The sequence below is a fragment of the Pithys albifrons genome, chromosome 3 (genome assembly GCF_047495875.1).
Source record: "Pithys albifrons albifrons isolate INPA30051 chromosome 3, PitAlb_v1, whole genome shotgun sequence".
Classification (NCBI taxonomy): domain Eukaryota; kingdom Metazoa; phylum Chordata; class Aves; order Passeriformes; family Thamnophilidae; genus Pithys; species Pithys albifrons.
In genome coordinates, this window is record NC_092460.1 from 67,561,448 (window position 1) to 67,584,520 (window position 23,073).

General features: G+C 41.5%; 1 protein-coding gene across 1 annotated transcript in view; it reads right to left on the bottom strand.

The window, feature by feature from the left end:
- The window catches only part of LEMD3 (LEM domain containing 3), a 48,450-nt gene extending 27,053 nt beyond the window's left edge, over window positions 1-21,397 (bottom strand). Inside the window, exons 1-3 of the mRNA XM_071552282.1 lie at window positions 19,768-21,397; window positions 1,838-1,875; window positions 120-183 (exon numbers count right to left, since the gene is read on the bottom strand). Coding sequence (XP_071408383.1) covers window positions 120-183; window positions 1,838-1,875; window positions 19,768-21,289 — 1,624 coding nt within the window. The 5' untranslated portion in view covers window positions 21,290-21,397. The remainder of the gene's footprint in view (window positions 1-119; window positions 184-1,837; window positions 1,876-19,767) is intronic.
- Window positions 21,398-23,073: the final 1,676 nt, after the last annotated feature.

A 23,073-nucleotide genomic window follows, 5' to 3' on the forward strand; every position in this document is an offset into this window, starting at 1 on the left:
TTCCCATAGGGAACTCTGAATGGCTATCAGGGCCCTAGTTGTCGCAAACCACTATCTGATCACTGAACTCTTTGTAGCTGTTGCCATTACACTGTATCACAATATTTTTAAAGCGTTACCTGCTACTTGTGCCAATTTGTCATGAAGTGCGTACAAGCTGTTCATGAGACTTTTTTCGTCTTCCTAGAATTAGAAAAACATATTTATGTTAAACCAAACAGTAGTAGAGGTATATTTTTTTCCGTTTACCCCCAAAATCATTATATACCATGAGAAAAAAATTGGGGTTTCCACATACAGGTAGAAAGTTGGAATGTTTCACACATCTAAAATGATGCAGGCAATGGATGCTGAATCTACGTATTCACTACACTGAATTTTTACATCTTGACTGAAATTAAACTAGATTGCAGCTTGGACTCTGATGGATGTGCCAGTTAAAACCAAGAGATTAAATGACTATTGTGGTACTATTGAAAGAATAGTAAAATGACTCAGAAGAAATTTCTCTTTTGTTTCAGGTGAGGGGGTTTTTTTGATAGCTACTATGTAAAAGTAAGAGTTTCATTCTCAAACGTGCAGCAACATTTCATACAAGCCACATTAAAGTACTGTCTGGTCACATTCTGGCATAAAATTCAGAGCAAAGGAAGATCTTGGCTGTCTACCTTCAAATTACAGTAATTTTATTTAAAAACAAACAAACAACAAACCAAAACAAACACAAACCACATCAGAAAGCTGTGGACTATACAATCCTGTTGATACTTATTGTGTATGCCACTAGTATAAAAAGGCCTAATTCCCAAAACAAGATATGAGATAAAATTGTTACTTACAAAAGAGTTAGATTTATCAACATATGAGCAACTTCACTGGGATATAACCAAGAACATTTTATACTAGAAGCAATTATTCAAAAGATAAATAATTGCATGCTCTCTGCACTACTAAAATAATTCTGAAAGAATCCCCAGATTTTACCCCAAAAATTTGATTTGTTCAAAAGATCCATTTGTTCAAAAGAAACATTTTCTATTCATGAAACTAGCCAAGGCTACCTAGTTAATATGCAATTACTCACTTTTGGAGAGTTCAATGCTAGACACGAGAAGGAAGAGAAGGAAAACCAAAACAAAACACCACACCAAACAAAAAACCAAATACCAAACAGTAAACAAACAAAAAAATGCCTCCAGAAATCCTCCACAATTATCTTGCAATACTTCCTCATATATGCCTAGCAAAAGCAGATCATTATGTTTACAGTCCAGGTCAGAAGAGACAACAACCAGAACACGTTCTGCAGAACTAAGAATAATACAGAGTTTCAGTGGTGAGGTCTCAAAAACAGTTAGCTTGATACTCTAGATGAAAAAGCGAATATAGGAACAAGTAACAGTATAGAATCAAGTGAAAAAGACAAACTTTTTAATCCATTTTCTGAAGGAAAACCCTTGCTCTCTTATAGTACTAAATAAAATCGTGGAGTTTCATGCCAATCATCTCCTGCCAGCAGAGTCAGCTCCGCTTTCAATGTTGAGAAGTCAAACAGTGACAGTAAGAGACAAACTGTCAAATTTAGTCTCAAAATTTTACAACATTTTTTCTTTTACAACACAAATGCTATAATATTTCCTCCATATATAAAGTAAGCAGCATGCCACAGCCAAATTTTATAATCCGAGTTATACTGTCCAACATGAAAAAAAACCCCATAAGTTACAAGAAATGCATTTATTTAACGGAACATATTCTAAAACTGTATCCTTCTGAACATTGTTTTTATAGAATCATGTGACAGATCAGAATCTCAAAATTAAGTGCTCTTACTTACTTGTATTTTCGGTTGATCTGCACCAGAGGGATTTGTGACTGTCAAAAAAAGAAAAAAAAATTAATTCACTCTATAGAGTCTGAAAGTACTAAAAAGGTGTATCAACACTGTAGCTTTATGACAACACTGCAATAGTTAGATAAAAACAAAGTCCACGATATGACAAAAAACAATTAGACATCTATTAACCTTTGCCCTAACTCTGCATTTGATAATGCAGCACAGCAGCATATACATCAAACCAGAATTCTGTATGCCTGCAAATTTCACAGCTACTTCCATACAAACAAAACTGTGCTTGCCATTTGCCAAACTCTTGCTTTAATAACTCCATTGCATTGCAATAAAAATTTGAAAGCTTTACATTTTAGTGTCCAGTTTAAAAAAGCAAAACCACTTTTTTACTTAGCACTAATACATACAACAAAGCTCTACAACTCATCATTTTCACTTTCAACAAGAGACACACTGAGAGCTCATGCACTCCCAGGGGTAAAGATGCCCTCCCCAACAGTCAGCTGATTGACATAATCTTGATTTCTGAACCATAACCATGATTAAACTGATCAGTTCATTTAGTTACAAATGGGAAGTATAAGAGAAATACAAAGGTGGACATACTAGATAAAATTCATGGCAAGATTTCTCATTTAGGAAAAATTGAAGATAAAAAAGAAACTAAAGATCAACTTATAAACCAGCATCCCCTAACCTCAGCCAAGTGTACCTGCCATCTGGATAAGAAACTAAAAAATAAGTTTTGTAATAAAAAATTGATTATTTGTAAAATACTGTGATTTTTACTAACTGCACAAACTTCCATAGCACTCATGGCAGCAGACAGTTGATCCACTTCACCTTAGTTTTGTAAAAAAGTTTGAAGCAGGAACAATTACCATTTCTTTGCTCCTACATGTAGTAATAGTCAGGGTTCCATTTCTACAGTTACAACCAACAAATGATGTGTAAAGCTGAGGGACAGTGAAAATGCCTTCTGAATGAAGAAAGCTTGACTCTTAACTTTGCAAACAATAGTCTGTCCATGTCCTGGGCTCAGAAGAAAATTAATCCTGTTACCTACCCAACAGCAAGAAGCACCACAGCTTCTTCTGATACAGCAAGTGTAAAAAAACGCAACCAAAGACAAGCACCCAAACACAGAGACTGCTTTTCACAGAACATCCAAATACTTGAATAAGATGTACTTTTAATCTGAATAGACTAAAATAGGATTAAAGAAACAGAGCCAAGGCTTAAGATGACTGCCAACCTCCCAGTTTGATCGTTAGTTATCCAGACAAGGATAATTATGGTCTCCAAGGTCAGTCTTATTAAGCATATAGGAAATCTTGATTCAGTGGTTTTAGATCAAAAGGAGGGTACACACGTGAGACACAACCACGTGCAGATTTCAGTACACCTGACAAACATATTTTAGCACTGATGAAAGCCATGAAACACACACATATGCAATACTTCCATGCCAGCAAAGATGCAAACTGAAAACTCAGCTGCAATTCTGCATATGCTAGGGCAGTACAGCAATCAAGTGGAGGCAACAGTGGTGGTTAGACTTTTCCAGCATCACAATCCCAAAGTAAAATCAATCTCACATATGGGCAACTTCTTATGTGGATAAATTAAAACCTTGAATTTAGGAAGCAAGCCAAAGGAGATTTCCATGTTTGCCTCTACTTCACAAATACATAGTGATTACAGTGACCAAGAAAACCAAACACTTCTCCTCCAAAACTACATATCACAAAAATTTAATAATCCTTCTAATTTCTTATTTTAACTCACTGTCACGTGAAAGGGAGAGGGGCAGAAATGCAAAGATTTCTTATCCCACTCCTGTATTAATGTAAAGTTACTAGCTATAAGCGCCCTCGGAACAATCAAAGCTTTATGAACCCAGCACTGCCTATCGAACCGTGGACAGAACACAGGCTGGAAAGGTTTTTGACCTTCCTATGAGGACTACACTTTACCCAGGGAGAACTTATTAACTACAAGCATCCCAGAACATCAAAGCTTTATATAACCCAGATCAGCCTGACTGCATCTCACCTGAAGAGACAACACAGGACAGCAACTGCCTGGAAAGGCCTTTGATACTCCGTTGGTTTATGGACCACACTTGATAGCAAGAACAGCTCCCAAAGTAACTTTTATTAATACAAATACGTGACAATGACTTTAGGGGTTGCTTGATGATAACATTTAGCTGGAGGATTGTATTTAAATGATGACAAAAAAAACCCAAAGAAACTGGCACAGAACACATTCTACAGGCAACTCCAGCAGTACACCCCTCCCGACAAACTTCACTAACAGGGGACTACTAATCAGAAACACAACAGCTCAACACCACATTTAAACACACTCAGTGTGTGTGGCTCGGCTTCGCGAACGAAGATTTGGGAAGGGCTCTCCCCATGTGGGTGTGCCCTTCCAGCCTGCGCAGTGGATTTTAGGTAAGGCTCAGCGTGCGCAGAACTGGCCCCACCGTTTTCAGTCCTGAGGTTCATCTGCCACGGCCGAGCAAGCTTGGACAGTGACAGTGAAGTCCTCAGGACCAGAACGTACAGCACCCGGCATTTCCCAGGAGGTCTCTCATCCAAGTACTAATCCGGGGCTGACCCTGCTGAGCTTCCGAGATCTGACGGGATTGGATGTCAGGGAGGCATTTAACTGCCCTACACACTCAGTAACCCAAGAAAAAGCAACAAAAAGAATATAGTTCCTTCCCACTAACACGGATATACCCAGTGAGTTATAGCAAATTATAATTAGTAAGGCATAGGAAAATAGAGTAAGAATTGGTTGCTCACCCTTTCAGTGTGGGGGTGGGGGGAGAGACAGGATAGCTCACAGGTTGCCCTCCCAGAGGTGGTGGAAGTTTTCTCCCCAGTTTTTGCTCATGCCCAATCTCTTTTATACCTTTTTCTCCTTTAGGTAGGTTGAGTGATAATAGTCAATATTATGCGAGTGATAGACAGATGCCTGAGGGGTGGCTCCTTGGGTCTCTGCAGGGTGCCACAGGGTGCAGCGAAGAAAGGGAAAGGCCATGTCATTTCCATAACACTCCATTCCTCGCTAACCCCACCAATAAGTACTTTCAGGGAGCTAATTCTTCCTGCTAGCATCCCTCCAGAGGGTCGAGGCATTTCCCTCAACTCATAACAGGGCTATCAACCCACACTCACATTATAGGATTTCCATGAAATCCCTCTCAAGTCTCTGATTTTATGGCAAGTTAACCAATAAGCAAGATGCATTTTACGTAAGATGCCACATAGTTTAGGACAACTGATGACTTAACAGACAAATGTGCTAAATGCAACTGCAGCAATTTATCAGCTGCATATGCAATTAACAACTGTTAATCAATCTGCATCTATTTATCACATAACCTTGATTCACTTCAGTTAATAAGGCCACTCCTTAACTACTCCACTAATTCCTCTTCTGAATCCACCCTTCTATCTTTTGTCCAAAATCTAAGCTCTTACCAAATCCTCCCACATGCTCCAGTCGCAGATGTAAAGTTCTCATCTACTCCAGTATGTCTGAGATATTTCAATGTATTACACATCAACATTATTGGTTCAAAAGCTTTCTTGACAGTTCCTAAAATACGTAACTATAGTTGTAAGCGTGACGAGTTCTTGTTCCACCAAACCAAACATCAAATTAATAACTAATTACTAATAGAAGAGATTCATATATGAACACATTATACTTTCAAGGCTACTCCTCAAAAAGGGTTTGAGACTTCTACCATGCAACAACAATTACCAGCCTCAAAAGTAGTCTATCAAGCTCATGAGTTTCAAAGAGCAAATTATCATTGACCTATACCACAAAGCTAAAAAACAAGAGAAGTAGGAGATTCCTGTTTTAGAAAGCTGACCGTTGTCCCAGAGGGTCTTGTCTCCGGATTAGCCAACTGACAACCACATTCACTGCTCCTAAATAAGGAGAGATAACCCTACCTGGACACAGCAATCCGTTAGAACTCCCCAGACAGCAGCAAAACTGTGAGAAGCATGGCAGTTTTATCTGGCCACATGTCCACACCAGCTGCAGGATAAAGATGCAAAAGTATTTTCATGGGAAAAAAACCCTCAAAAACTTGACAAAGGGGACCATACCAGCTCCCTCCAAACACTGTCACAGCTAAACCTTCTGCTTAAAAGTTTGATACAATGGAGAATAGCTTTACTCCTGGTAAAGTGTAGTGGTAATAAAGATTCTTTGGCCAGACATGGAAGGAAACAAAAAGTAAGTACTTCATAGGATGTCATCTTCACATGAAACTGGGTTTCAGAACAGGAAGGAGTACGCTCTAATTTAAATTCCATTTTTAAGAAGTTATCTTATTTAAATGCTAGTTAATCAAGAACAAGGCAACAAGATTACCAAAAAAGCCTGTGAAAGAAATCGAAGCAGCACACAATTACTGTTCCAGTTGGTTGAAGAGACTATTAATGAACCTCAGCAGTAAGTAATTTACACATCTTGCTGTTGCAACAAGCTGTAAACGATGACTTTCAGACTTACTAGCATTTTAACAAATGGCAGAACTGGTCAGTCTCAAATAACAAAAAGTCACCAATACAAAGTTAAGGGTCACAGCACAGCTCCAAAGCATTCCAGCCAAAGTTGGTAAGAGAAATGCACATACCAAGCCATCTCACAGAGGTGCTCGATTTTAGGAACTAGAGTGCAGTCAATGTCAACATACAAAGTTAATTTTCACTAGAATTCCACAACCATTACCTTTAAAGTAAAAGTAAAACCACTCAGCACTACCATCCCTCATTTTCCTCCCTAATACACTGGGAACAATTGCAGATAGGCACAGTATTTACAAGGGTTAATTTTCTTCAGTAAGACAGACAGGGAGCACAAAGGGGAAATTCTCTTTTTTTAAAGCATGCTTTAACAGACACGAAGTTACAGCCTAACTGCAGACATTCATGAGCACAAAAGTCAGCTTTTATAAAGTCCTAATGGCACAACTTGCAAAGAATGGCACAGCTCCATTGGCAGTCATTCCTAGAAGGAAGCCATTCACAAAAAAAAATACTATTGCTTAGGACATAAGCCAGAACTGTATCACTACCAAGATAATCAATCTGGTTACCTTCTGGTCACCACATCAGGATGCCAAAAGTAGCTAATCCTTCCACTACAGCTATTTCCCAGATGCTGTAGCACCTTGTCCTGAATAGTGTTACCATACTTGCAGGTTGTGTGTTCAATACCCTTCAACAGACAACACGAAAAGCGAAGTGTGAAGGAACAGTCACATCAAGACAAATCAAGAATCTTGGCTTTAGCAGTAACAAGAAGTTTTACTCTTTTCAGAGACACCTGTCCCTAATCAGAGGGAGGAAATAAACAGAACAGTGGCAAAACCAAGTGTCAGAACACAAGAATAAAAAAATATACGCTGACACAGAATAGTCTCCCTGTCATAAAAAAATCTGCATCTCAGAAGCTTCCTCAGACAGACACAAGTGGCTGGCTTTTTCTTCTCCCTGAAGTATCAACACCAATGTGTTTTTTCCTACCAATTTGCCTATTCCCACATTAACCCCATGCAGGCTTTTAGCTTTAACATAAGGTCGTACAGAGTTCCACAACTTAAACATACATGTGGGAAAAACCTGTTTCTCTGCTTACTTTGAATTTGCCACTTGTTAAATTGAGAAACATGTATCCTTGTATCAGAATAAGAGTGCGTAATCAGAACTCTATTCAGCCTCTACACAATATTCATGTCTTTACTTCATTCTTCAGTCTTTGCCTCTTTCCTAACTCCTCCATGCTCAAATCCTATTCCTCCTGATTATAAAAGCTACTTCTGAACATTTTTGTAGCTCTGTGCCACAGAATCATGGAATCAACTAGGTTGGAAAAGACCTCTGAGACCATCAAGTCCAGCCTTTGACCTAACACCATGCACTAAATGCCAGATCCATCTCTTCTTAAATACTTCCAGGGATGGTGACTCAATGCCCTCCCTGGACAGCCCATTCCAATGCCGTCACACTCCCTGTGAAGAACTTCTTCCTAATGTCTAACCTAAACTTCCCCTGGCACAATTTCAGCAGTACAGTAATACTGCTGTTGTTCTACTGCTTGTTGTGTGGGAGAAAAGATGAGCCCCCACCTGGCTACAATTACCTGAAAGATCTTGTAGAGTGGTAAGGTCTCCCCTGAGCCTCCTCTTCTCCAGGCTAAACAACCCCAGCTCCCTCAGTCTCTCCTCATAGGACTGGTGCTCCAGTCCCTTCACCAGCCTCGCTGCCTTTCTCTGGACCAGTCCCAGCACCTCAATATCCTTCCTTCTAACATGTTTAAGTTGACATTTTTAACAGAGCCATTGTAATGCCATAATCTGTTTCTGAATGTACAGATAATTTGATTTGATAAACAAAAAAGCAACTTTCAAATGCAACTTTAAGGAGCTGTAAAGCCACAAACAAGAATGATCCTAATTAACCTGTAAGCCCCTACTTTCTCAGTGTGATCATACCAACCATCAGACACCACTAACCCAAGGATTCAGAGACTGCCCACTACAACACACACTTCCAAGTCAGCAACTTTTGCACAGGCAAGAGTGTTCCTCACTGCAAAGTACTTTTCCTTTCCCCATCCAGAATGCCACAAGCAGACTAATCCCAAAACAGAAGTAGTAGTTTTTCCAAAATTTTCTTGTAAGCAGATAAACTAATGCTTTCCATTAGATTTTTTTTCTTCTTAAAACAAATACATTAGCTGGATAATATATTGCTAGCAGACAATATTGGAAGTGCTGCTATCAGAAATGGGTCTTAGACCAGCCTGTCTCTACATGACCTTGAAAACAAGTTCTCAAAAATTTTACAACCCAAGTATGTTCAACATCAACTAACAGATCTGTAACTTTTTTTCCTAAGTCTGGGGTCAAGGACTGACTCCCCTCTGACATACTGTGTATCAAGGACAATCCTAAAACCTTGTTTCTTAAGGTGCCTAATTGTTAAAATGCCAGAAAAACACCCAAACACACAGGTTATTACAAGAAATGTTATTCCAGAGTTCCATTTTTCAAAGTGCTTATAAAAATAATAAATAATCCTGCCTTTATTTTCCTCTCTGCAATTACTCAACGCTCAAAACAGACATCCAGTCTTACATGACCTCCATCTCCAGACTGCACTAATTCAGGTAGAAATCCCTTTGAATCAGTAGGCTGTATCTCTGTACTTTGAAATTAAGACACCAAATCATACATCCAGGTGACCAATTCCTTTACTACAGATCACGTTTTTGTCCTTTGGAACAAGTTTTTCTGTTTCTAAATTAGCATCCCGTTACAGTTTGGATAGTCCTCAGCCATATCAATTTTGAAGAGCAGCACACTGTGCCACAAGGATTAGCAAACTCTACAAACAGCTGAATCTTTCCTTAACATCCAGTCAGTTTTTCAACTGGCTCAGCTTAAAGAACTTTTATTAGTATTTTTGCCCAATATAATTTGAATTCACTCTGGATTAACAATATAACCAACTATTTCATTATCACTTTTTTTCACAAAATCTTCCTCTAAAATAATTAAACCAATCATATTTGTGATATACAGTTCACACACATTTTCTATCAGCCCTGAAAATAAGTGTCTGCGGTATGTTACGAAAAAGAGCGTGAAATACCAGAATCTCTCCCTGGAGCTTTCTACCACTTCTTAACAGAATAGAAAAAAGAAAAAAAAGAAAAAACCAACCAACCAAAACCCCCCAAACAAACAAAAAGAACCAAAAAAACCCAAACGAACAAAGAAACAAACTTTCCACCATTTAGCTGTATCACCATCTCTAGAAATTATCAAGTCTACTACTGTCTATTTAAATACTGTTTAGAATAGACTTGAATACTGAAAGATGCTCCTGCAACTCATGCCAATTTGGTCCATATTTAAGAAGAGACAAGAGTTTTGGGAAAGCTTCTCATAACATTATTCAGTTTCACCATAATAAAAACATTAGTTTCATTCTAGTACTTGTATTAGTGATTAAAAAACTAAAAACTACAAAAGTTTGGAGATTAAAAAATTAAAGCATGTTATTTGAAACTGTGCAGTGCCTGTGGATATCCCAATAAGTCATCAGTTTTTAAGAATGTCACCTTTTTAAGCAAAAAGCCTTATAAAATAATTCCAGAACTGGAACAGTTGCTAAGACAACAAATCTGACTTTAGAGGAAATTTTCACTGTATTATTGCCACATTCACTCCATGAATACTGCTGTCAGCTAGAATCTCCTGTACTGAAGTGCCCAGTTCATACAGAGCTGACACCTCATACCAACACCTGCAAATATTAAAAAGAGACTGGCTTCCTTCTTTCTCAACTCCTGTATCCTCAGTATCACCATCAACCATAGCAAGACTTCGGGAATAAAAATACCAAAACATCCTACTGTGCTACAGTACAGAGAGGCTTGTTTCAAAAGGAAGGATGTGCAAACTACTTGTGTGTATAAAAAAAGTTCACTTTTTTCTACCAGAAGACGCTGTGAAAATACCTGTGTGCAACAGATGACTGAGTAAGTAAATGAGCTCAAACAACAACTGATGCAGCCACACCAAGAAACAAAGCAAGTTTTATAACACCACTACCAGTGAGAAAGTAATAAGGCACTTTTATTCCCCAGTTCCATAGACAAATGGGAAATTTGGGCAGCAAATATTTGGGAATTGTTTCACAGCCTAACTCAGGGGATGGAGGAGGTGTGTCATCAGAGGTAGCAAATGCCAGTCACCAAACACTCCAGACAATACTTACAGATGCTACTCACACTCAGGAACTGGTCTTCACTCCAAATTCTGTCTCCTCTATGCCTACATTAATCTCTATGAAGCACACTCAGTAGAAGAGCAGACTTAAGCAAGGGCACATTAAGCTGCTAGGTTAGCTACAAAATAATTTTTCATGATCTGTATTTGTGGAAAGCTGAATTGACTCTTAAACCTTACTACAAGTATTGTCTTCTCCAGTTGTATGCCTAGCAGTGTAAGGAAATGTTTTACAGAATTTGCACACATGCTCTTTTGCATTATATTACAAAACACAGAAAAAACAGCTGTCTCTGTTCTATTAGAGAAAATGGCTCAGAAGTGCATTTGCTGTGTACTGTAAAAATTAAGTAAAATCCCATTCCTTGCACGCATGTACATACAGTCTGCATTATAGGCTAGAGTGTATATGTAGGAAAAAACTCACCACACCAAGACTGCTCTTATCAGCAACTACAAAACATTATCAGGAGAAAATTAGACTTCAGGCATGTATGAGCATTTTACAATGGGTAAAGAATGCCTTCACTTGCAAGAGAATTAGAATAGGCTTCTACAATAGCTCCTCTCCCTTCTTCTGTGCTCCTCCTAAATCTTTTACAGTAAAAAAACAACCAACACTTCAATAAATAAAAACAGATGAAAAAACAGGGGAAACTCCAGCTCAGAAGCATGGCAACACAAACAGCTTTATGTTAAACTAGGAAGTTTGATAAATAATTTTCTTCTGTTTACAAAGTAACAGTAAAGTATTTCCAAGGAATTTGCAAGAATGAGAAGCACTACAAGAAAAACTGTGAGACTGGCCTTTCCTCATAATCAGGTTTGACTGTGGATTTCCACAGCCTGTGAAAGAGACCTCTCAGGGGTTTGTCACACCTGCACCACCCAAGTCTGTCACTCAACAAAATCCTCTTCGGTTGTCTAAGGCATGACACCTGAAAAAGAAGAAACCGCACTCTAAACTTATAGATACTGGCAGAATGAACAGAAATTTTCATTTTGAAAATAGTCTGGGAATTGGGGAAAAAAAAAAAGAAAAAAGGAAAAAAAGCAACACCACCAAACCCCCAAACTACCTTACACCAAAACCAAGCGCTGTTTCAGTACATACTGACAGGTTTCAGATTAGTTCTGGTCCCCATGGCCAACAACATCTGCATATTCAGATAAAAATTTGTTTGATGAAGTTCTGAAATAGGGGAATACTTAAAGGGCTTGTGCTTCATGCTGACCAGACACTGGGGTAACTATTGCTGAGGAATGTTTCATCATACAACAGTTAAATGCCACCCTGACACCCCATCCCATCAGATCCCAGAAGCCAAGCAGGGTCAGCACCGTTGGATGGGAGACCTCCTGGCAATACCGGGGGCTGTAGGTTCCAGTCCTGAGCACTTCACTGTCACCGTCCAAGCTCTCTCGGCCATGGCAGATAAACCTGAGGAGTTAAAGGGTGGGGCCAGTTCCATGCACTCTGCCTCAGCTAAAACATCCACTGCCTGGCTCGAAGGGCACACCCACATGGGGAGAGCCCTTCCCAAATCTTCGTTCGGGAAGCCGAGCCATGAGGAGACATAGCGAGATGGCTGAGTATTGAGGGGACAGATAGTAAAGGTGAGTGGCTTTGATACAGTCTATTGAAAATACCCTCAAGCTAACCAAAACAGTTACAAAATCAAAGGACAGTCTGAGGCTTCTCCAGTTCACAGATTTAACTGTGCGTCAAAGAAACACTTTTCAGTGGACAGAAGAAATGAAGATCTAGATGTAGCTTTAAAATCTAGCCAGGAATAACATTACATTTATCCATCTCACCCCCGCAGTCCTCTTGCGATAAAGTTTTGTTCTATCAACGCCCAGCAAGGACAAGGCTGATGCTGCAATTATCCAGGACACTGCGAGTCCAAATATAAAAGCTTCTTGTACTTCTTCAGTAAATAAAAAGTTAAGGGGATGTGACCCTGTATTAAGACTCAAGTGAATAAAGGAAGTATGAAGGAAGTCTTAAGTGTGTATATACAAGAATAATTCTCTAATAAGCCATCTTTGAATTTTTATTTAAGTAAATGGCCTTCTCTGAGACAAACTGGCTTAGGAGTTGTTCTACAATCCCTCATTTATGAACAGACTTATTTCTTAATTATCTAGCTCAGCATCACCAGAATTCAATAAATCTTAGTTAGTGCATGGTGCTAATAAAGCCAAGATTGTGTGTTTGATCCCCACATGGACCATTCACTTAAGAGTTGGACTTGATCCTTGTGGTCCCTTTCAACTTGGAATATTTTGTGATTCTGTGACTATTTAGTAAGTTTTAATGAGACTTAATTCAATGTTAGACCTCTCTTTTTAAGCCCCTGTTCCTCTTCTCCCCACATTAACCAGGCTTTTGCATCAATTCAGTCTGTCACTCAGAGTTCATTTAAAGCAGCTGAAGGAACTGAAGACGCCCAATATGCGCCATTATTTAAGGTACCTCAATGTTACAGCATGACCCTCAGTAAGCAGAAAATTTAATCCTTCCCTCTGCAAAAAGAAGAATTCATCTCTGCACAAAGCCAGTCATGACAGCACATCTCCTCCAGCAAGCCAGGCCCAACAGCACACCACACTTGCTGCTTCACAGGTAACTTCACCTCCTCTCGCTCTCCACAGCGTGCTGTGAACACACAGCACAACAGAGAAACAGAACTACATAAAACAGCACTGTGAGAAGTACAGCACAGTAGGACCTAACATGACATTATAAACTCAAGCAAGCCTTCTACACAGATGGAACCTACATGAGATCAGCTTCAAGATGTGTAGTGGCTCTTCAGTTTATCCTTACACCCATAGTTATGCTTCTTTCCATCAGTAACACTGCCCCTTTTCCAAGTTTTTCTATATTGAAATGACTCAGTGGACAGACAGAAGCTACCAAGGTTACTTTGATCAATTACACCATGTCCTCATTTATTATAATCACAGCAAAGGCATTGTCATCCTCTCCCACAACTCTAGACCTACCAGCAGGAACTGCAGGAGCCGAGAAAAGACAACACAGATAGTACTAATGAAGTTCTTTGCAAACACACGAGTCCCCCACAAAAATATCTTTTTCCTTTTAATATACCTTGATTTCACAATCCATTAATCAGTCAACTTCCTCTCATCCAGCTACAACACATAATTAAGTTTACCAAAGAATACAAATATCCATAAGAACTTTAAACATGAAAGGAATCTATGCCTCAAGATTACAACAGACTCTGTCATTCTCCACAGCATTGGAACAGCACTTTCATCAACAAAAACTGATGTACTTGCTTAACTTACTTGCCTAAGCTTTTTAGTGAAGAGATCAAACAACCTTCTCAAACAGCAGCTCTGGCCTGTTCACATGTTCAACAATTTCTGAAGCACAAGTCTAGAAGCACGACAGGGATCAGCTCAGTACAACTCAACAACTCCTGCCAGCTTAGCTGGGTAAGCAGTCAGGCCCAAATTTTGCACCCTACTACTCTCAGATGAAGCACAGGTGTCAAAAGGATTTAAATGTACATGAATTTTAGAAACACAGTTGTTTCCCAGAAACAGGAGGACTACAGGCCTGATTCTCCTCTCATACTGGGATAATTATAGATTATGAAACAGTGCAAAGTGGAGCTCCTACAATGCTAAATTTAAGTGCTTGTGTATTGTGGGCTCTTCTTTAAAACATTTCCATGGCATCTACTATCAGTCTATTCATCTGAAGAAAGATCTGCATAACACTTGATCAGTATTATAGTTGGCAGACACTCTCAACAGATGAAACACAAATTTGCTTTTTGTTTCCCCACACCTTTCTAGTCTGGAATGCTTTAAAATGGAAAAGCTGCAACAAGATCTGCTTTAAGATTGTAGATCACCTTTAAATTTCTCACATCAGAAACCAACTTTTCTTTTGAGAAAACTCTATACTATAGAATGCAGTGCAAACTTTTGATTAGTTTTTGATACCTAATGGAAACAGACCCTGTCAGCTCTTCTGCATCCCTGCTCCTCAGGCAAGTAATTCTAGTTCTGATTTCCCATTATTTTCTTCACAAAAAAAGCATAGCCTACAACAGTAACACTGAAAAAAATCAAGAGCAATAATCTGCAGTCATGGTATTAGGAAAGTTTTGTGCCTATCTGCAAACAGCAGCATGTTTAAGATATGAATGCAAAGTAGTTCCAAATATTCTGAACGAAGTATCAAACAGCACTATCCACCCCTAAAAACAGGAATTCTGAATTTGCATAAATTTTGTTTCAAACACTGATGAGCAATTTTCATATTTATACTTCGTACTACAGATCTGCTGTAAAGGTAAATAGACTGTTTAGTATCCTTTAGGAAAGACTTGAAATTGTCAGCTAAGATGAACTACTTTACACTATATAGCAATTGTTAGGACTTTCCTAGGTAAAAGTCACTATATAATAATTACTCCGAGATAAAAGGCCAAATTTGTTCCTCAATTTAAAGAATTATTTCTGACATACCATAAGACCAACTAGAGTTTAAAATTATCAAGAATCCTAAGGAAATGTAACTATTCTAATTACTTTATGAAGGCAGCCTAGGCATTTTTTAAATCTACTGATCTTGATCCAACGCTCACCAAACCACAGCACTGAGATAGATACAACAGAGATTAGTCTTTAACATACAGGATATCACCTAGAAGAGAAATACTTGCTAGCTAAGGTTTAAGACAACATACAGAAAGTTAAACAGCTATATGCTATTATTTCAATAGAAGTTGTTATATTGTCAAATACAAGTCAGAGTATCTTTTGTAAACCACAAGCAACATTAATATCCACATTAATATCCACAGCACAGAAACTCTGCAAATCTTTCAATTTTATTATCTCCTCTTCTATAAATATTTCTTATTCAAAACTAATTTTCTTCTATTAAAGCAAACACTGTCAAGAATACAGACTCTTCCGAGAAGGTGATTTGTAACAATTAACTGTGAAATACCACAGCCCTTCAATAGTAATTTGCAGACTCTGACCATAGCAGTCATCATCTTGTCTTTCATACAGCAAGTCTAACTTCTTACCAGTTAAATTCCCTACACAAAATTCCATAGAAGTTTTAAGATCTATTTAGAAAGCAAGAACAAAAGAACACCAATGGAATTGAATGTAACTCTTAGAATTGTGATTTGCATATGCTTCCACTTGCAAAATACACAACTACAAAGTCTCCCTGAGTTAACATTTCAGAAACACAACCTGTGGCAAATATAGTAGTAAGGATTATCCTCCTAGCAGTTGTTTTGTAGCAACTATCACAGAAAGACCAAAATTACTAGCAACAAATGTCACTTTAAAAAGCCTCTCCTATTAAGATGGTAAGTTCCAATAATAGTTTTTTGTTGTAGTGGTTTTGGATTTCTGGCACATCAACTACTTTCCAGACAAAGCACTGGAGCAGAAATATAGAAGTAACTTAAATTCAACTTATTTCAGCTTACAGCCTCAAACAGCACTTGACTAGTTCCTGCATCTTTCAGAAAGTGAACCAGATCTGAAAGCAACATCCATTAAGATACAGTTATCAACTTTTCATGAAAAATAACTTTAGAATCAACTCCCAGGAGCAGCCACTTGAGATGCTCAAAGTAACATAATCAAATCAAGGAAGTTGAAGCAGACACCCAACTCTTCAGGGTTTGAAGAACCCTAGAAAGTACATTGAAGTTAAATCGACCATTATTCTGACAAAATATTACGCTGGTTTGGCAAGAAGTTGATACAATTCCATGGTATTTTGAAGGCAGATGCAAGTAAAACTTGCTTTACAGTAAGAACAGCATGCATGAGGTTACCAGTACCAAGCCCCAACTTATCTTTTTCACATACAGTACTGTCAGAGACAGCAAGCACAATATGCAGTTATGCATTAGTAGGTCTTTTATGCAAGCTTAAAGAGTAGTTTAATTTCAGTGGGTTTAGGAAAATCCCCATAGACATTTATCTATATTTCAGACAGCAAAATGCATAAAAACCTTAAAGTGACCATTTATAGGTTAGATATAGAAGAATTAGCCCAGTTCTGACTTGTGTTTGAACATTTCATGCCACACATGTGGAAGAACTAAAGCACTTCATAGCTATTTCAGAGTTCTGAATAAAAAAATCATTTGAACATCATGCACAGTGTAAGTGGCAAATCTCTTCTGAAGTTTTCTGCTCACCTCTTCCATGTATATTATACATGCTCTAAATTCAACCCCAACACCTAGTTTTAAGCCTCCCCCTCATTACACACACCTCCTTTGTTCTTAGATTACAGCCTGAGAAATATTTTAAGTGTTGATATTGAGTGTACTTGGTGATAAATATTTTTCAATGTCACAAACATAATATCACCTTATTTCGATTGCATTTCATTTTAAGCAATTAACTATTAAGAAAACCAACATTAAGCTCATTATGCATCATTCCCTGCAAAGTTAAAACAAGAAGCCACCCAAATATACAGATAACTGCCTTTATTGCTTTATCACAATAAGTATAATTACAGAAATGGACATTGTGCAACTCTGCTGAATCCTAAAACTTTTTATGACATACACTGGAGTTGAGTTTTTTTCACAGTGAAATCACTCTCACCCAACAGAATCTTACCAAGAATCATCTAAAAGACAGAAAAGCCTCAGTATCCAATCACTTAAATGAAAACATGCTTTCCTGAGATACACCATTCTTTTTAATAATAAAGTATGAATCAGTTCTGCTTCTATAAAGAAAACAATACACCCAGGGTTCTCTTCTTTTTCAGTAAAAAACAGTCTTTATTGGCCTGTACTGTCTGTTCTTGCCTGTTCTACAGACCTACCATATTTTTGTTCCATATGCCCATTTGAGAAGAAAGAATTTAGTGAGCACATGCTGAACATATGGGAAAGGTAATTCTCTTCATTCCCTCACTACTTAAAAGAGGAGGCCTGCTCCTCTTCCTATCAAAGGAAGGAGACACAAAACCCCGCTGTTTGCTTCTTCCAAAGGGCACTATTCCCCCTGTTCCCATTTGTTGTTACAGCAAAGCCTGGGGCTGTGAGGAAGTAGGACAGATGAAGTGCCAGTGCCACTGCCAGAACAATTCTTCAGGAAATTCAGTTTCAGGAGTTCCACTGAAAAGACAGCAACTAAGGACAGGCCAAGAACTGGCTTAACGGAACTACCAAGCAACACTGGGCTATCAGACCACTGACTGGGCAGCCTAACTTAAGCAAAAGGGCAGAAGAGGACAATTTCCCCTGTACAACAGTTCCAGATGAGTTAACTTTATAAGGTCAATACACTCAACACAGGCATCCCACGTGCTCTAAAGGAAAGTTCACACATTCAAAAATGTTTTCTTCTAATTAAAAAAACTAAGACCCAACACTCTGAACTTTATGTACTATTGCTATCTGCATTGCTGAGACATTCAGCTTTATCCATGAGGATGACAGGCCAGTTTTAACTCAACCACTGAATTTGGCAGTCGAAAAGTTTAACCCAATAGTTGGACAGACCACCTCCGCTATTAAAATCATCATATTTCAATATTAGAAAAAGTACGTAATACACGGTAGTACAATTATACAGCTTATGAGTTCCTAACAAAATGTAGGCATGTCTAGAAGTTATGGCCACAAGCTAACTACAGAGCACGAGCAGTCCCCACAGTCATACTATACTGTAGCTAATTTTAGCCCACGTGTGTATGTTCACAGCCTTCACAAAAAACAAGACTGAACAGCAGTTAAGAGCCACGTGGACAGCAATGAAACCACTGCAAGTGTCTAAGCTCTCGCTGCAAATGTCCTTCCTAAACACGAAACCCGTTACTTACCCCTCAAAGAATGCAAAACAGAAAGAACTATTCTGCTACCATAATGTAATGATTAACGTTCGAAAGGGAATAGAAAAAAAATAAGCCAGCCAAAAAGCAGCTGAAGGTGCTACTTCTGCCCTGTAACATCCAGCAGACCCCAAGCCAACAATCTCATTGCTCCTTACAAGGCACTATACACATGCCCACAAATGAGCAAATAAATCCTCTAATCTCTATACAAAGAAATGTACACACGTGCACATGCCTCATATGCCTTCCTCGATCATTTTTTAAAAATACAGGCTGCCAAGAACCTTCTAATGCTCTTATACCCCACCACCAGCTTTCTGCATAATTTTTCAACAGGAGCAATGAAAAATCAAGAAAGCAAAAGCATGGTTTTTGTTTCTGATGTTAGAATCTTCACAGTCCATTTCAGAACAGACAAGAATTGAATTAGCATGAATCACTGTCCTTAGGTTGCACGTTTCCATTTTTGTATGCCTTGTGAATAGAAAATGGTAGTTTCTAAATTCAATCCAAGAAGTTACTTTCATATACAAAAGAAGCTCCCAAATAATTCAGGATTAAAAAGCCTGAATACTCTGAAATTGAAACTAAAGCACAATAATATTTCACGTATAAACATTATTCTCAACTAAATTTAGAAGTACGTATCAGAAAACAATACACAACAGGTCAAACACTCACTGCAAGAAGTTTGTCATAGCCTGTAATATCATCTCAAACTAGGAACCTTGTCAAGACTCAGTACACATAAATGAAAATAACCTATTTCATTACCAAACAACTATGATCAAATCTTAGCCCTGCAGGAATCCCAGGTATCTAAATGTGCATGATTATTCCTGAGAGATTAGCATAAAACCTTACCTCGCCAATTCTCTATTAACGATACACCTGCTACATTGAACAAAATCCACAAAATTGTCTTGGGAAGAAAAGATGCTAAAAACAAGGTATCAACAGATTACAGCAGCAAATCCCAGAATTTGAGTTTATCCTCAAATGTCTTGCGAGTTTAAACCAGCTTGCAAAGTATAGACTTCAGGAAAGACAATTTTTCTATGCACCATCTTCTACAGAGAGATTATACTACGGTGGAACTCGGAACTGTTAAGGGATGTCTGGGAATGCAAAGGCTTATTAACAATTGTTACATCCAGTTGCAGAAACTGCTCTTACCCTTCACCTAATACTTACTGTTGGCTCCCACATCCTCAGCTACTCCAGAACCTCTCATTCTCAGGTATGTGAATCCCAGTATCAGAAAGAACAAGCATGCAGCAGTTAAGAGGAACATGGACAGGTAATGTGCACTGAAGCCTCCAGTGGTGGATACCTCCTCTCTTTTGAACTGCTGGAGAAGCTCCTCCTCGGGCTCAGAGAGATTCTTCTTGTAGGCGTTTTTCAGGTAGGTATGATTTGAACCCGTATGATTGGAGTGGTTGAGTCTAAGGGAGGAGGTGGTTCCACTCGGGAGAAGGCTATTAGTAGCTGAATAGACTCTGGATTCAACATTATAGCTACCAGAAGCGCCGCTGAGAACATGATTATTGGTCGCTTTCCTAATGGTGCCTGGAGGGTCAGTGATTTTACCGCTGTCCACGTCCGGCAGCGGTGGTGGCAGCAACAATACTGATGGGGATTTCTTGGATAGGCCAGTGCGGTATCTGGGCCTGGGAGGATTAGAGTCCAGATTTTCACATCCTCCTCCTCTTCCCCCCGCCGCCTCCTCCTCCTCCTCCTCCTCCTGATTTCTGCCCCTGTCTAGACTGCCGGCAGCAGCCGCCCCCGCCGCCCTGTCATTCGTTACGAGCACACCAGTACCGCAGCCTCCGCCAGCCCTTTCTTGGCCCGTCTCCATCACGACAGCGCCGGCTGCAGCGCATTTGCTTGTTATGAATGGAGCAAGGGACTTGCTGAGGCTCCGTCTGGGCCGGCGAACTGCAGACTCCTCCTTCGGTCCCTGCTGCTTCGCCCTCGCCCCCGCCTCCTCCTCCTCCTCTGAGTCCGAGTACTTGTCCCTGCTGCCGCCGTAGGAGAGGAGCCGGTTCCCGTTCACGGTCCGCTTCTTCCACCGCTGTTGCTCGCTCTCCTCCTCCTCCTCCTCTTCCTCGTCCTCCTCTTCTCCTCCCTCCTCCAGGCCGTCGCCGAGCTCCCCTGCACCCTGAGCCGCCGCCGCTCTCCGGGCCGCTGCCCCCCACCAGGAGCTGTGTTTCCGCCGGGCCGCTTCCTCCGGCGGGGAGCCGCCGCCGCCGCCGGCGCCGTGGGGGGCGGCGGGCCTGAGGCCGCGGAACAGGGGCGCGGCGCGCTCCCTCCTGCCGCCGACCTGGCCGCCGGGGCTGCTCTCCACGTCCGACTCGTCCGAGCTGAAGCCCAGCAGCACTTTGCCGGCCCCGGCGGGCGGCGCGGCGCGGCCCCGGCCACCCCCGGCGGCAGCCCCGGCGAGGAAAGGGTGCTCGGCGCCGGCCAGCCGCGATCCCGGCGCCACCCGCCCGGGGCCGCCTCCGCCCGGCGCCGCTCCGGCCCCCGTGTTATTGTTGTTGCTGTTCCGGGTCTTGGCGCCGCCGCCGCGGGCCCCGGCCCGCTCGTCCTCGCGCAGCTTCTTCAGCTTCTTCAGGTAGACGGGCCGGGTACTCTCGGTGACCGGCCCCGGGGAGAAGCCGAAGCGCCTCAGCTCCGAGAAGAGCTCCTCGTCCGTGAGCTGCGCGGCCGTCGCCATTTTTCCGCTCCGCCGCCGCCGCCGCGGCGCTTCCGACCCACGCGCGGCGCCGCGCTCCCGCCGGAACTGACGCGCCGCACTCGGCTGTGGCCGAGACCCGCCCGTCACCCCGCGGCGCCGCCCGCCGGGAGCGCGGCCGGGCGGGGGCAGCGGGGCGGGGCGGGGCGGGGCGGGGCGGGCGGGCGGGCGGGGTAAGCGGCGCAGCAGCGGGGCGGGGCACCCGGCGCGGCCGGGCGGGGGAGCGGGGCGGGGCTCCCGGCCGCGCTCCCGGCGGGCGGAGCTGGCGCCCATCTCGCCGTCTGGGCGAGAAACGCGGCGCCGGGTTCGCGGTGAGAGACCCGGGTCGGGAAGAGAAGCGCTGGTCGGAAACGCGTTGTTCCAGGCCCGCCCGTGGTCAAAGACATTGAACCGCGGCTCCAGCCGAGTGTCGGGAGCGTTCGGGGATACGCCGCAGGGAGCAGCGTCAGACTGAGGCGCCTTTGACGCCGTCGTCAGGTCTCGGGTTCAGCCCAAGAAGTGCGGACAGGCCCCGGGCGGGCCCTGCCCGAGGTGGCGGCAGCTGCTCGCTTCCACCAAACCTTTCCCTGTCGGAAGTCCCGACCATCGGGACATGTCAGCTGTGAGGAGACAGCCTCTCGTACATCTGAGAGGACATAGTCTTGAGCTGCTCCAGGGGAGATTTAGGTTGGACATTTGGAGGCATTTCTTCGCAGAAAGAGTGATTGGGCGTTGGAATGGGCTGTCCAGGGAGGTGGTGGAGTCATCGTCCCTGATGGTGTTTAAAGAAAAACTGGATGTGGCACTTAGTGCCATGGTTTAGTTGAGTGATGTTTGGTCATAGGTTGGGCATGATGTCGCAGAGGTCTTTTCCAACCTAATTGATTCTATGTGATTCTGTGTATGATTAAGTTTGTAACTGGCAGTTAAATGCCCCTCTGACACCCGATCCTGTCAGATCTCGGAAGCCAAGCAGGGTCAGCCTCGGTTAGTACTTGGATGGGAGACCTCCTGGCAATACCCGGGGCTGTAGGTAGTAGTCCTGAGGACTTCACTGTCACTGTCCAAGTTCGCTCAGCCGTGGCAGATGAACCTTAGGAGTTAAACGGTGGCTCCAGTTCTGCACACGCTGTGCCTCAACTAAAAAATCCACTGTGCAGGCTTGAAGGGCACACCCACATGGGGAGAAGCCCTTCCCAAATCTTCGTAGGCAAAGCCGAGCCATATATACATACAAGTTTGTAATTACCTGGATGTCTTTAGTGTTTTTCTTTTGGAAAATACAGTCATTCATATATATTGCAGTTGAAACTGTTAAACTGTATACAAAAACTTGTCAAAATGGTCATGCCAGTATAAGGAGGTGTCATCATGGTGTGCACTGGTCTGTCTGGTTGGGCCCTTTGGCCACAAAACCTCATATGGAGGCTTCAAAATTCTCCTTCTGACTTGTCTTCTCTACCTATCAAGCTGAATAACAAAACCCTCGGCTCAGCTACTACATATCACATTATAAACACAGGAGTCTGAGTTCCGTTTTGGGCCTAACTCCAACTGGCCTTGCAGCACCTTGTGCAGAAGTGATCCAGAAACAAGGTCCAACTGCAGGAACAGCTGTGCGTTCCCCCTCACAGTCTGCTGGAGTGAGGATATTGTGGATGTGCCCTGCTGATGTCAAAACAAGCTGCTAATTTTGTTAGAGGAACATTTGCAGAGCTGGAGTTAAGGTAGCTGTGAGGCAGCTACATGTGAAGATCAAGCCAAGTCTGCACAGCTAGAGGAGTGGC